At 34.9% G+C, this 14,746-nt stretch overlaps 2 protein-coding genes across 6 annotated transcripts; one reads left to right on the top strand and one right to left on the bottom strand.

The window, feature by feature from the left end:
- The first annotated feature begins 227 nt into the window (after positions 1-227).
- Rab3-gap (Rab3 GTPase activating protein) lies at positions 228-6,494 on the top strand. Of its 5 annotated transcripts, none has more exons than XM_076388780.1 (19): positions 228-395; positions 461-568; positions 856-937; positions 1,036-1,162; positions 1,266-1,467; positions 1,538-1,865; positions 2,084-2,527; positions 2,600-2,979; positions 3,042-3,419; positions 3,503-3,703; positions 3,765-4,146; positions 4,217-4,311; positions 4,389-4,637; positions 4,768-4,881; positions 4,951-5,132; positions 5,197-5,418; positions 5,489-5,779; positions 5,857-6,009; positions 6,090-6,494. In XM_076388780.1, exons 1-19 carry the CDS (start codon positions 311-313, stop codon positions 6,240-6,242), a joined length of 4,176 nt encoding a protein of 1,391 aa, XP_076244895.1. In that variant the 5' UTR covers positions 228-310; the 3' UTR covers positions 6,243-6,494. The 5 variants fall into 5 exon arrangements, with proteins under 5 accessions (XP_076244895.1, XP_076244894.1, XP_076244897.1 ...); XM_076388779.1 differs by having other exon boundaries at positions 4,708-4,881; XM_076388782.1 differs by lacking the exon at positions 4,768-4,881.
- A 106-nt stretch (positions 6,495-6,600) lies between these two features.
- LOC143185621 (ras-related protein Rab-39B-like) lies at positions 6,601-10,088 on the bottom strand. Its single transcript, XM_076388785.1, has 4 exons — positions 9,788-10,088; positions 9,539-9,718; positions 8,954-9,063; positions 6,601-8,850 (listed from the first exon to the last, which is right to left on the bottom strand). The coding sequence occupies exons 2-4, from the start codon at positions 9,644-9,646 to the stop codon at positions 8,412-8,414; spliced, it is 657 nt and encodes a 218-aa protein (XP_076244900.1). The 5' UTR covers positions 9,647-9,718; positions 9,788-10,088; the 3' UTR covers positions 6,601-8,411.
- Positions 10,089-14,746: the final 4,658 nt, after the last annotated feature.

The following is a 14,746-nucleotide window of genomic DNA, read 5'->3' as shown; positions in this document are numbered from 1 at the left end:
ACGTTGGCTTCTAGAATCCTTGCTGTTTAACTCATATCGTTATTTATGCCGTAACGTTCAGATGACGAAAGCAACGAAGAGCGCTAGTGGGTCTATCATTTGTCGCGATTTGTGATTTCTTGAACGGGGCCTGCAGTATATTTCTACTACCCTGGCCGAGAGCATACGACGGTTCTTTATCTATTATCTGTTCAGTGGACATCGTTGCTAGATCGTCGACGGTTCATTCTGCTTCACTGATATTTACAACGTTCAAGAAATTAGAATTAGAAATTGATCGAAGTAATTTCGTCCGTATGGTCGGTTAGACATGTCTTGTCAGATTAAAGGGATTGCGAATTTGTCCAATACGAGCAATATCAAAGAGGTACTTTTTGGTGATACCGTTAGAAGATGTGAGTTATCGTATTCTCTTGTTTTGTCACGTAAAACGAGAAACGTCAATAGTAGCATTTTACAGCTGACATTCCACGTAATGAATTACCGCTTCAAGACTGTTTCTTATCGCTATCGTCGACGGGCGATGTTCTTGCTATGGCATACAATACGAAAATGATTATATTAATCTGTATGTATTATTTTATATACATCATATGTTCTGTACACAAATTATGTTCATATCTACATACACTTCTTTTGTTGACAAATAAGAATAAAGCTGTGTCTTCACTGAAGCAGCAAGGAACTTTTTGTTGCTGTTTCATATATCTTGAAAAAGTTGCAACTTGTTGTCGAATGTTTCTCCAGGTTTTTGGTATTCTTACTGCTAGCAGCAAATCTTGTTGTTTCAATGAAAACATAGTTTAAATATTTTGAATATACAACTGTGATTACAATGACATAATTTTCTATTAGCAAGGTGGGATTCAATGGAACCAGAAGAAACAAAAAATAAATTCCATATGATATGGAATGGAGACATTGCAAAGGAACCAAAGTGAGTTCTTGTTGCATTAATATTATATTAGATTGTATATTCTCTTAATACTATGAATTTCTTTGAAAATATGTCCATATATTGAAAGTGTTTTTTAGTGAATGGATAACATCTGTAATTTGTCTGCCTTTATTGTCTCTGGGAAAAGCTAGTGGTGGTACTAATCCAGATTGGACATGCATTATAGTTGGTTTTAGTACTGGTTTCATTAGGTTTTATACAGAAGTAAGTTGTTTTTAGTTATCATCATGGTGTTCAGAGTTATATGAAAAAGTAGATTAAATCTGTAATCTTAATGGTATTTTCTAAAGACATTTTCTTGATTCAGACAGGTGCATTATTGTTAGAGGAACAGTTACATAAGGAGCCAGTTATAGGATTAAAATGCCAATCTTTTCGTCCAGCTAAACATGCAGGAGACACTGGCTTGGGAGAAGAAGTACATGTTATCTATAATAGTGTTGTGTGTATTCTACAAGGATTTCCTTTATTTTCAACATTAAGAGCATGCAGAAATCATTTAGCAAGAGGTATAAAATAAATAATTTTGTATTATAATTGCAAGTACCTAATACTAATAATAAAGTTCTTCTATTACAGTTCAAGCAAATTGTGATGATCTACCACCTCTTACAAACTTATCATACAAAAAATGGGGATACAAAAATCAGGATATTGTGAATGATTCAGAAATAATCGGTACTACATCTGTAAACAGCTTTGATCACTTAATGACAGCTTCTATTTGTGGTGGATACAATGCATCTTATAGATCTAGTGCACCACAACATAATTTGGTTATTGCAACTGGTAAAAGACCATTTGTTGGATTCCATTATGCCTTAGAAGGTGGAGCAGTTCCAGTGTTATCTGATGTAGCAAAAGCAATGGCCAGCAAATTAGCAAATGCTATTGGAACTGCTGTTCCGTGAGTGTTGCATAATAAATTCATGTTATGCATTTAGTTGCAAAGGATGTATCACCTGTAAGAGAGCTACTAAAATATACTATTTGAATAATTCAGAATGTAGTTCTAGAAATAGCAATTTTGAAATTTAATTATCACACAATGCTATATATTATTACCATCACTACTATTAGTTTCTTTGAAATTTAAAGTAATGAAAATTATTTCTATCTTTTTAGATGGTTTCCTCTCAGTTGGGGAAATTCGAAACAACAAACATCTATTGAAGCGTCAAAAACCAGTACTCATGAACCGATGGAGCCAATGACATGTAGATTTGGATTAAGCGATATTACACGAGAGGGTTATTCAGTAATATCCTGTCCAAATAAAATGTTATCAGTAATATTAGATACCATGGGTAGAGTAATATTAATAGACAATAGACGTGGTATAGCGGTAAGAATGTGGAAGGGATATCGCGATGCTCAGTGTGGGTGGATTGAAGTGGAGGAAGAAAGACATTCTGGAATGCACAAAGCATTTAATAAATTTAAACAGGCATCGCATTTGCGATCTGCTCTATTTTTAGTCATTTATGCTCCGAAGAAGGGTATAATAGACATATGGGGTACTCAGCAAGGTCCTAAAATTACTACATTTACCGCTAGTAAACATGGACGGTAATACGATTTTTATTATATATTTTGAAATGAAAAATTGTTCTATACTGATTTAGTTTTATCATTTCATAGGTTGCTATACATTAATTATGGACTTTTGGGTATAAATGACAATACACATTTATCAAAGAATAAAGCACAATATTCATGTGTTTTTATGGATCCTCTCGGAGGGTTAAAAGAAATTACAGTCCCGTTTCATTTTGCACTGAACAGTAAGAATGGGAAAAGGGCGCGTGATATACATCTCCTTAAAAAATTGAAAACATTTTTACGTGAAGAAGAATTTGATCATGAAAAGTTAGTTTCAGAGATCCAAAGTGTATGTTCAGATTTAAAGACTAATGAAATAAAAGTACAAACAATAGAAATGTTGATGACAAATAAAAATATTATACCAGATGCTCTACTTGCAGCAACAAACTGTTTTATGGGAAAACTGGATGAGTATGGTATGTTACTTATTGTTAACATTTTTGTTTTGCTAAGATAACTTACATAATTTATGTCACAGACAAAGAGGACTTGGAACCCACAGCAAAAACACTTTATTCATTGGTAACACAATTACAGCAAATGATTCAATTTTATAAACATATCAGATCTCAGTTTGATAACGCAACAAATCATAGTTTTGCTACTACTGATGATGATTTGAGTAGTAAAGAATTAGCTTCGATCTTGTTAACTTCTGAAAAGGAAGTACATAGAATTTTTAAATTGTCTAATGTAATAAATAGTTTTAAATATACAAATGTTAAGACAGAAAGTAAAGTGAAGTTTAAAGAAGATGGTAGACCTTTCTTAGACTTTTTATCTTGTTTCGAATTTGGAACATCCAGATTAATCAATACGAAAAAAGGTATAAAAACAGAAAAGAAACATCAAATTGGTAATTATCTCATTCTTACAATGTTACTAACGAATATTATAATTACTAGCATTACAATTGAGCTTTTTTAATGTGATTCTTAGCTCAGTTAATGTACGAAGGATGTATGTACTCGAACGATAAAATAGAAACGTGGAAAGTAGCTGCTATAAACAGTAATATTGAACCATTTGTTTTAATGGAGTTTGCTTTGATCTATTGGCTTAATAAGAAAAGGGATACGTGTTCAGGAGTAGAACTTAAACAATTCACACAGCTGTTGAACGCTATTTGTTCGATAACGAGTAAGTGTTTAAATTATTTATCAATTTATCTCTTTCGTAATACTATGTTTATTATTCGCAGATGTTGAAGAAATATGTGTAGAATATAATGAAATATCTATGTGGTGGAAAAATGTGCGTAGTATTCTTTCGGATTCGACGAATCCATTTAATGCGCTTACTGCTGCTTTGGCATGCAGAGCTGTTGCTATGTCTTTAGAAAAATATAAAGAAAAGCATAGTAATAAAACTGAGGACAATAATGACAACGAAAAGGGGGACGTTAAAAATGTAGATGAGTTAACAGAAGTAAAACAACTCGAGGATAATGTTAGCAATTTGAAATTGGATGATGAAGTATACAATTTAACAAGTGAATGGGAAAATGTTACTAATGATAGCTGTCAATTTACACTACTTATAGGAAATCTTGAGGATATTACAATTTTAGATGCCATTGTTAGGTAATTGATATTGAAATGTACTGTTATTGAAAAATTGTAAGATCATTTATATAACACTATGTGATTTCAGTCAACAATCTCTATCAGATGATACAACTCAGTTTTTCGCGTTATCGTTTGATAAGTTGGATATTTCCTTAGGGTCAATTCTTCTAGGAGGGAAAGGTATATACTACGTGATTATGAGATACATATCTATGCACCATTTATATATTTTTGAATTGTACCTTTTTGTAACTCAGGTTCTGTATCAGAAATTGTTGCAAAATGGATTGCATCTACGGGTATCGATCCAGCTATGTTAATAGATACAACAGACATTGAATTTGATCAAACGCAATTAACAAATGACTCTTTAGAAGGATTACATTCTTTAAATAATACTTTTAATGTTTCTGATGTTCCATCAGAAGATTCAGTAGAACCTTCTATGCCTGTTGAAGTTGAAAACGAAGTAAAAAGTGATCCGAGTGCCACTACATGCATTTTAGGTAAAATATTTTCACACCTGAATGCTTTTTAACATTTCTTTTTAATTGATACGTTTTAACAAATTTTTAGAACGAATTACGCTTTTAAAACGTCATTTTCCATATAGTTTGACAAGTAGTGTTTTATTAGCAAATGTATGCTGGGAATTTGCAATGTCATGGAACAAAGATATTTCACAGTTAAAATCTCTTGAGGCTGCGTTATATGTTTTGCGACAAATACCAATGAAACATATGAAACATGGTAAATGATTGAACGATTTTTTATACCTAAAAATATCTATTACTTATAATTAAATCTTTTGTTTTGTAGGTGTTTGTTGTTTATTATGGTCAGTTCATATAAAAAAAAGAATGGAAACAGTCGCGAAATTAATTAATAAGCTTGGAAAACTTCCAAAAGAAAGATTATGTGTACAGGAAGTCGGTCTAACCGATATACAGTCAATTACATTCTTGCAAAATTGTGTTACATTTTTTGAGATATTCATTGACGTGAGTATTTAACAAATCAAAGTTTACTGCAATTGAAAAGTTACAATTTGAAATGTTTTTTCAGTCTGAGGTGCTCGAAACTGGACAGAATACTGTAGTTAAATTCGAAGAATTATGGGAAGGTTACACTTCCGGTCCGCAACCATTTGCTGCATTAGCTATTTCACAAGCACCAGCTTGGTACGATTTAATAATGTTACATGTACAACTAGCCAACGTCTTGTACATGATGGCACACTTTAATCTAAAAGTTACCAAACCATTGAACAATTTATTTGAATCTGTGGTGAGTAAGCCACTGAATATTTAAACTACCAACTGTCATTTTTATTCAACTTTAATTTTGTGATGTATAGGTGCAACCATATTTTTTCCAAACTATGTCAGACAAAGTAATGCTTACGTGGTATAGGGATGATAAAAGAGATAGCTTAAGAACTGAGTTCTTATGCCGAGTAATCACTGCATCAATGGATTTTATTCACCAAGAAACCACAGACGGTAGAACGTTTAGTTCGACACAAGCTATAGAATGGATGAGTAGGTGCCAAACTCTAGCATCCATTTGGAAGATTAACAATGACGAGTTAAGAATACATCAAGTCTGTCAATTATACGTGAATGGTTTTGATCAATTAGCAGACGAGGTACACATGATCAATCAGCATGAATTAATGTATAATGCTCTTAAGAACATATATTTCATAGTCACATTATTGAATAGGTCGTCGCGGCAGTAAACGATGTCGAAAAATTAGCAGTGAATCTTTTACCCATTGCTGGAAGAAGAATGATGGCGTATCTTTCTAAAGCGCCCGATCTTTTAGAAGAAGTTTCTCGCATAAGCCCCGCGCTTACTGAATACCTGGAAAGTCTGGTAAATACTGAATTGAAAAATATATCTAAAATATTATCCACTTTTCGTTATGACTGATTGTAATCGTGATTAATTTCTAGAATGTGCTTGAAGTGATTTGTACAAATTGTTCCAATGACGATACCATTGAATTAATAAAACGAGTCTCTAGGCATCTGCCTGAAACTCATTCTGATTATCATCTTGCACAATTGATGCTAGATGCGACATTCATTTATGAGGTTGCAACATAATGCTCAAACAGTGAAAAAACACAAAAAGACTAATTTGTAGCCAAGGAATGATAAAGAAACAAAGAATAATGTTAAATCTATAGAATGATTTGTAACATCGTTGGGAACACCTTTTGTGTTATATAGTAAAAAATATTGATAAACATGTATAATAAATTATACAAAAATGATTATAGAATTCTATGATATATTCTTTATTTTCCAACATGATTATATATAAATGTGTAGTGCACAAAGATACAAGTATCTCCAAAGTTTTTAAATTATACATAAAAGTATATATTTCATGAGAAAAACAATTGTTACAAAGTGTACATTCTAAGAAGTACATGTATAAATATACATTTATCTATCTCTGTATGTTGATTGTACATTAAACAGAATTAAAAGCAGAGATTTGTAATAATTTTCAATTTCAATGTAAAGTCAACAGTTTCTATTTGCAGAAAAATATTTATAAGCGTAAAGAAACTTATCATAACTTTGGATAATATAACAAATTTACATTTCTTATAGATACAAAACTCATGTTACTAATCAGTGTTTTGCAGCACTGCACACGTATACTATTACTATTTATTGACTAAAGATAAATTGAATGTATAGAGCACTATACAATTTTGATAATAAGTTACATAGTGGTAATTCACATCTTTGTTTTTAAAAATATCTACGAATTTTCGCTTTATGCCACAATTAATGAGTATAAAACTTCATAAATGAAATTTATTGATGCTATATTTACTGTCAAAATTTTAAAAATGAAATCTATTCATGCTGTATACAAATGCAGAATTCACGGTCATATTTTGATCATATTTGATCTGATCTGATAATAATGTTACTGCATATAAATAAATACTTTTCTACTTGATTAGACTTGCAAAAAATATGTAAGTCTCGTCTAAATATGTATAACATATACTTTAATACATTCTTGCTAAATTGCTCGTGTCTTAAATATATGCAGCTGTTTACGTTCTTAAATTATATTTTGAAAGTCAGAAAAATTTGGTTGATTCTGCCTTTAAAGTGAGATATGAAAAAGTGTAAAACATACCACCTGGTAAAAAATGGTTATATTAAAAATATTATACTAGTTTATATAAAACTTTCTTTTTGCCTCCTATCCAGCTTGGCATTCTTATAATACATCTTATGATAAAAATATAGTAAAGCAGTTTATTTGTTCATACTAACTAATGTAAATAAGTCGTTCTAGCTAGTACCATATTCCATAACAAGATTTTTGAACAAGATAATTTCACACAAAACATGTGATGTTAGTATATACAGACTAAATTTTTAATTTTTTCAAATCAGCACACAAATGCAGTTTATTTCATATTGGTAAAGTTGAATTGCTCATTCATTACCCTACTTATCTTTAATCAAATATGAATAATAGCAAAGTATGTATAAATTTGGCTGTTGTATAACATTATCACAAACTGTGGCATTGAAAGCAAAAAAAGCTACTGAACTTCAAGAAATAATAAATGAACTTATCTGGTATAAATGTCTCATTAATAATTGATGTATATACATAGTAATATTTTCTGTGATGAACTGCACTTTCGTATGAAAAACCCCTTCTAAAGTTTGTTAACTGTTAATAAATATTTTGTTTTGTGAGTTAGATAACTGCTGTCATACTAATAGAAAACCGATTTTGACAAACAAGCACAGCCGTTATTTTTTTTATATAACAGAATAATTAATTTTTGTGACAAAATACATAAAAACAATCAGTTAAATTTATACTGCAACCATAAACTTTATATGCTTATGTATTTTGTCCTTTGAATGAAATAGAAAACACTCCTAATTCTAATTCTACGTGCCTCAATGATATATATTGATTTGTTTATACCAGCTATGTACAAAAATGTCTATTCAAGACTTATACACACTTTATATTCATTGAAAATCTTTTGCCTAAAATAAGAATGCAGTGAAATATTTGCCATAATATTCATAATTGAAGAGAATTCCTGCTTTTCTTATCAATTGTAATTGATATTTGAAATATTTCAATGTGAATCATATACATATAATTTAAGTGATACAATGTTTGAAGAAATATCAGATAAAATAAAACAGATTGAAATTTCTTATCACCACTGCATTCTAATAATTGCTGTTCTTTCTAGCAAATTAAATATTCATTTAACAACATGAAGATTTTGCAGGTTCCGCCTCAGCTAGATTAAAATCTAAACCACCAGGTCTGGCAAATCCAGTTTTTATACCATCCCAGTCATCCTCTACCTTGTATTCTCCAGTTTGTATTCTATTATAAACTTCCTGTGTAATTATTCGAAATGCTTCTTCAACATTAACTCCACTCTTTGCACTGGTTTCAACATGATGAACTCCATATTCATCAGCAAAGGCCCTTGCTTCCTCCTTTGAAACTTCTCTTCTACCTCCATTAGTAACTAAGTCTAATTTACAACCTACCAATGTGAATACAGGGCTATGTGGTTCAATATGCCTACGAGCTTCCATCATCCATTGGGGAATATGTTCAAAACTGACTCTATTACAGATATCATACACAAGCAATGCTCCAACAGAATTTCTGTAGTAGGATTTTGTAATTGACCTAAGGTAAACAAAACAGTTTATTATTGTCATCAATTTTTTAATTAATTATTGCCTTCAAAATAATGTTTCCAAAGGAATTTAAAGAATAAAACATAACTCACCTAAATCTTTCTTGTCCAGCTGTATCCCATAACTGTAGTTTTATTCGTGTCCCATCTTTTACTTTAATCAATCGAGCGAAGAAATCTACACCCACTGTTGGGTCAGAGAGCTAGAAAGATTTTTAAAATCTAAGATATAGAATTTCAATTGTACTGAGTATACCTAACAGATAAAAGTCAGCAGTGTATATAACAAAAAAACAGGAAGCCTATCATATTTCCATAACTGAAGTAACACGATACATGTCTATTAATTAGCAATATATTTGAAAGATACAAATAAATAATAAACTACAAATAGTAAATTAGTCCCAAGTAGCATTACTTTATTATTAAAAACGTTTTTTTTCTCAAATAACAGTCTATTGTGCAAGCATTATTACAAGAATTGGAATTGCTCCAATTGTGTCATTGGATTATCTTACTAAAATTTTTTTCTTATTTAAGAATGGAGCTGAAATTGTGGTACGTTTCATCGATAAGATAAAAAGTACAACGAGGATGAAGCGCGACATTGTTTCTTTTGAATCAAATTTTGCATTTTATCGACATTGTTGACGACATGGGTTAGAAGTCGCTGCATACCTCTTCGAACTTCCCATCGGTGAAGTACTTGAGCAACGAGCTTTTCCCGACTGTACTATCGCCGATCAGTATCAGACGAAACTGATAATCAAAAATTGGTTCTACCATTTTCACGTCCTTCACGATCAAAAATGTTCACAGATGACGATGTAGGTTATCACTTAGAAGATCATCGTTTTCCTGTATACACACACTTGTCAAGAGCGAGAACAGTTCTGCTGACCGTGACATTAATCATCAGCTTCCTACCTTTGCCCGAGACTGTACTGCGCTTATTGCGCACAACCTATGCGAATAAACACGCAGACATCGCGCGAATCATTGCAATCAAGCGTATCCCAATTTTCGAATGTCTCGACTTCTGCCTGATTTTGCTTTCTCTGCTCTCCTTTTGTTTAATCTCGTCGAACGATTGTGAAATATCACGCGATCGGACTCGCGGAAGATAGGACGTAGAATCGTACGCGCTGATCGTCGATGATTCGTTAGTTCTGAAGAGTATTTTAATGAACACTAGGAAATTATACGACTCTACACCTTAAATACTTAATTTCATGAACGAATCATAAGCGAATCATCGATATATTTCCTTTCCTGTTTGATGAAATAAAATTTCCTGACTTGTTCACTACGGAGACTTAATTAATCACTTTAAAACACGCGGAAAATTACATTTAATTGTAAGTAATTTTGTATTAATGAAAATTAAGGGATAGAAGTAGTTGTAGAACTTATTAATAGGTTATATTTAAAGCATATATGTACAGTGAAATTTTTACAAAAAGAAGTTCTTGAAAACCACCGTTTTGGATTGAATAGAACTTATAGAGTAAAAATTTAAACAGTAATTTTAACCATTCTAGACTAATTTACAATTTACAACATTGACCTAGAAAGTAATTCAAAAATAGACTGGACAAGCAATGCTCTGTTCTGTCTCAGGTTTTTGAAGCTCCAAAACCCCATTACCATTTTTGTGTCACCCTCAACGTTAGCGGCTGCGCGTGAAATAAGAGTACAGCGCTATAAGTGGTAAGAATTAAAATTATAATACCGACACGAAATTAAATACAGGGTGTCCTGATAAGTTATTAACAAATTGATACAGTATATACAGAAAGTAAAATGGTCGATGAAATTCATATAAAATCTAAAATTTCTATTTTTCTAATAATTCCGAATTTCAAATTAGCTTGAATTTTTTAATAAATTATTTTCAAATACAAATATATACGCACCATTGCCAAAAAAATATTTTTTATTACGTCTGTAATCAGACAGTTCTAATTATACACATTTTATAGTTAAATTCATAGTATACATGGTAGTTGTCTCGAAATCTAGTCTACTCCACTGTGACGATGGCTCTGACATCCATACAAGTTAATCACCAAAATCGGCAACGTTAGAAAATACGTAATCGGCTTTAAAATGTATTACAGAAGCTCCAAGATTGACAATTTTTAGGACCAAATTAGTGATCCTTTAATTCTGCTGCGAAATGTATTTATACTTATAATTATCATTTCAAAATATACTAACAAAATGCAGCCATTAGCTCGGACAAAACCGATTGCCCAGGTCTCACCACGAGGAGGTTGCTGCGAGTAGAGACCCACAGGGAGATAGATGGAACCAAAGTTCCATCGATCTTCCTTTACAAAAATCTTAAACTAACAAGCCAAAGACATGAATGGAAGCTAAGTTCCATGCATGCCTTTACCTTGGATCTTAAACTAGAACATTGTCGAGTTATCATTACGAAGGGTTTGATTAAATTAGACTCTACAGCTAATGCAACCGTGAAATAGACGAGCGATAGTGCGAGCACTACCACCTTGAAGGCCGGTAGGTCGGAGAGGCGTACGGCACTACACGATTCAGTCAATTGTCCATTGCTCCCTGCTGCCACATAGGAGCTACCGAAGTAGACCTAATTCCGACAGGCTGGTAAAGAGAATGTGCAAAAGGCGGAAACGTGTAGTTTCCACAGTCGAGTGTGTCTTTCCACACACCCTACTGTGTCCGTGGCGTCACTCCTAGTACAGACCCCCAAGAGGAGAACACGCTCCACCGACCGACGATTCCACGGTTGGTCACATGCTTCTACCAAGAGAAGCAGCGGTGACTTCCTCACCAAAGATGAGGAACAAATTTCAAGAAAAGAAGTGAAGAAATGACAACTCGACAATTGTACAGTAATTTTACGCTAGAGAGGCAAAGACATGGATGGAAGCCACGTTCCATCCACGCCTTTTCCTTGGATCTTAAAGTAGAGAAGTGCCGAGTAATCATTGAGAAGAGATTGGGAATAGTTAAAATCTACCGCGAAAGGCAACTATGAAATAGACAATCGGTGGTGCGAGTCCTTCCACCTTGAAGGCGGGTACTAGGAGAAGGCGACTGGCACCTCACAGCACAATCAGTTGCCTGATTGAACTGTGGGGTTTCCACCTGCAAGTGTGTCATACCACACACCATTCGGTGTCCACATCGTCTCTCGCTAGTACAAACCCCCAAGGGAAGAAGAGCAAGCTCCATCGACCGCCGATTCCACAGTTGGACATTTGCTTCTACTAAGAGAAGCAGATGACCTCCTCACAGAAGGTGAGGAGGAAGTAGCCGAGCAAAGAGAGCTAAGAAATGACAACTTGGCAGTGTTACAAATATATTTTACAATAGAATCTTAAAAGTAGGGTCTTAAAAATATTCTAAGCGGTTGCGACTTATATACTAGAAGCGGTGAATCCCTCGGCGGATGCGACGTCTTCGTTCTTCAATCTTCAAGTTAACATGAGTGATTGGGGGAGCCTCCCCAAAATACCCCAACGATGGCACAGCCATTGGCCCGGACAGAACCGGCCCGGGTCTCACCACGAGGAGGTTGCTGTGCTGGAGACCCATCTAGAAATCACAGGAATGTGAAAGGATTGGCAGAACAATCCGTATCCCGAATCAAGACAAAACACATTTAGATAGAAAACAGAATGGAACAACCTTGATTGAATTCTTCTTCGATGTTCACCTAAACCCTGAAATGTTAAAAATTAAAAATACAAATGAAATCCCTCGGGGGTACAATATCTTCGTTCGATGAATGATCTTCATGTGAATGAAATAGGAATGATAATGATAACCAGAAATGAAATTAACCAGAGAATGAGACATGCAGCAAAGAGAGAAGAGACGAATTATAGAAGCATATCACTGATCGCAGAAAAACGAGAGGAGCCACCCCTACCCTAACTACCCTTATATCTAATACAAGATGCACAGCCATTAGCACGGACAGAGCCGCCCAGGTCTCACCACGAGGAGGTTGCTGTGCTGGAGACCCATAGGGAAATAGATGGAAACAAAGTTCCATCGATCTCCCTTTACAAAAATCTTAAACTAACAAGCCAAAGACATGAATGGAAGCCAAGTTCCATGCATGCCTTTAGCTTCGACCTTAGAGTAGGAAATTGTCGAGTTATCATTAGGAAGGGGTTGGTTAAGTTAGACTCTACAGCTAATGCAACCGTGAAATAGACGAGCGGCAGGGTGAGCTCTACCGCCTTGAAGGCCGGTAGGTCGGAGAGGCGCACGGCACTACATGATTCAGTCAATTGTCCATTGCTCCCTGCTGCCACATAGGAGCTACCGAAGTAGACCTAATTCCGACAGGCTGGTAAAGAGAATGTGCAAAAGGCGGAAACGTGTAGTTTCCACAGTCGAGTGTGTCTTTCCACACACCCTACTGTGTCTGTCGCGTCACTCCTAGTACAGACCCCCAAGAGGAGAACACACTCCACCGACCGACGATTCCACGGTTGGTCACATACTTCTACCAAGAGAAGCAGAGGTGACTTCCTCACCAAAGATGAGGAACAAATTTCAAGAAAAGAAGTTATGAAATGACAACTCGACAATTGCACAGTGATTTTACGCTAGAGAGGCAAAGACATGGATGGAAGCAAGTTCCATCCACGCCTTTGCCTTGGATCTTAAAGTAGAAAAGTGCCAAGTAATCATTGAGAAGGGGTTGGGAATATTTAGAGTCTACCGCGTAAGGCAATCATGAAATAGACAATCGGTGGTGCGAGTCCTTCCACCTTGAAGGCGGGTACTAGGAGAAGGCGACTGGCACCTCACAGCCCAATCAGTTGCCTGATTGAACTGTGGGGTTTCCACCTGCAAGTGTGTCATACCACACACCATTCGGTGTCCACATCGTCTCTCGCTAGTACAAACCCCCAAGGGAAGAAGAGCAAGCTCCATCGACCGCCGATTCCACAGTTGGACATTTGCTTCTACTAAGAGAAGCAGATGACCTCCTCACAGAAGGTGAGGAGCAAATGATCGAGCAAAGATGACTAAGATGTGACTACTCGGCAGTGTTACAAACATTTTACAATACAATATTAACAGTAGGGTCTTAAAAATACTCTAAGCGATTGCGACTTATATACTACATGCGGTGAATCCCTCGGCGGATGCGACGTCTTCATTCTTCACTCTTCAAGTTGAGGATAAAGAGAGAATCGGCGAAGAAAGAGTATGAAGAGCAATATACGAATAATCGGGGAAGCCTCCCCAAGAATACCCCAACGATGGCACAGCCATTGGCCCGGACAGAACCGGCCCGGGTCTCACCACGAGGAGGTTGCTGTGCTGGAGACCCATATAGAAATCACAGAAACAAGAAAGGATTCGCAGAACAATCTGTACTCTGAATCAATACAGAACATATTTAGACAGAAGACAAAATAGATCAACGTCGATTGAATTCTTCTTCGATGTTCACCTAAATCCTGAAATGTTAAAAATTAAAAATACAAATGAAATCCCTCGGGGGTACGATGTCTTCGTTCGATGAATGATCTTCATGTGAATGAAATAGGAATGATAATGATAAGTAGAGAATAGAGAGACATGCAGCAAAGAGAGAAGAGACGAATAATAGAAGCATATCACTGATTAACACGAGAGGAGCCACCCCTACCTAACTACCCTTATATCTAATACAAGATGCACAGCCATTAGCACGGACAGAGCCGCCCCAGGTCTCACCACGAGGAGGTTGCTGTGCTGGAGACCCATAGGGAAATAGATGGAAACAAAGTTCCATCGATCTCCCTTTACAAAAGTCTTAAACTAACAAGCCAAAGGCATAAATGGAAGTCAAGTTCCATCCACACCTTCAGCTTGGTTCTTATAGTAGAAAAG

Source organism: Calliopsis andreniformis, chromosome 12 (assembly GCF_051401765.1).
Source record: "Calliopsis andreniformis isolate RMS-2024a chromosome 12, iyCalAndr_principal, whole genome shotgun sequence".
In the NCBI taxonomy this organism is placed as follows: domain Eukaryota; kingdom Metazoa; phylum Arthropoda; class Insecta; order Hymenoptera; family Andrenidae; genus Calliopsis; species Calliopsis andreniformis.
Note: the sequence above shows the minus strand (reverse complement) of the source record. Positions and strands in the feature narration are given on the sequence as shown.

Excerpts from the sequence above, each read along its gene's own strand:
- LOC143185621 (XM_076388785.1), bottom strand. The coding sequence starts at position 9,646 with ATGGTAGAACCAATTTTTGATTATCAGTTTCGTCTGATACTGATCGGC. Across the intron at positions 9,064-9,538 it reads CCGATGGGAAGTTCGAAGAG|CTCTCTGACCCAACAGTGGG; the intron begins GTATGCAGCGAC and ends AAATCTTTCTAG. Across the intron at positions 8,851-8,953 it reads GCTGGACAAGAAAGATTTAG|GTCAATTACAAAATCCTACT; the intron begins GTGAGTTATGTT and ends TGTTTACCTTAG.
- Rab3-gap (XM_076388779.1), top strand. The coding sequence starts at position 311 with ATGTCTTGTCAGATTAAAGGGATTGCGAATTTGTCCAATACGAGCAAT. Across the intron at positions 4,882-4,950 it reads AATGAAACATATGAAACATG|GTGTTTGTTGTTTATTATGG; the intron begins GTAAATGATTGA and ends TTTGTTTTGTAG. Across the intron at positions 5,419-5,488 it reads ACAATTTATTTGAATCTGTG|GTGCAACCATATTTTTTCCA; the intron begins GTGAGTAAGCCA and ends TGTGATGTATAG.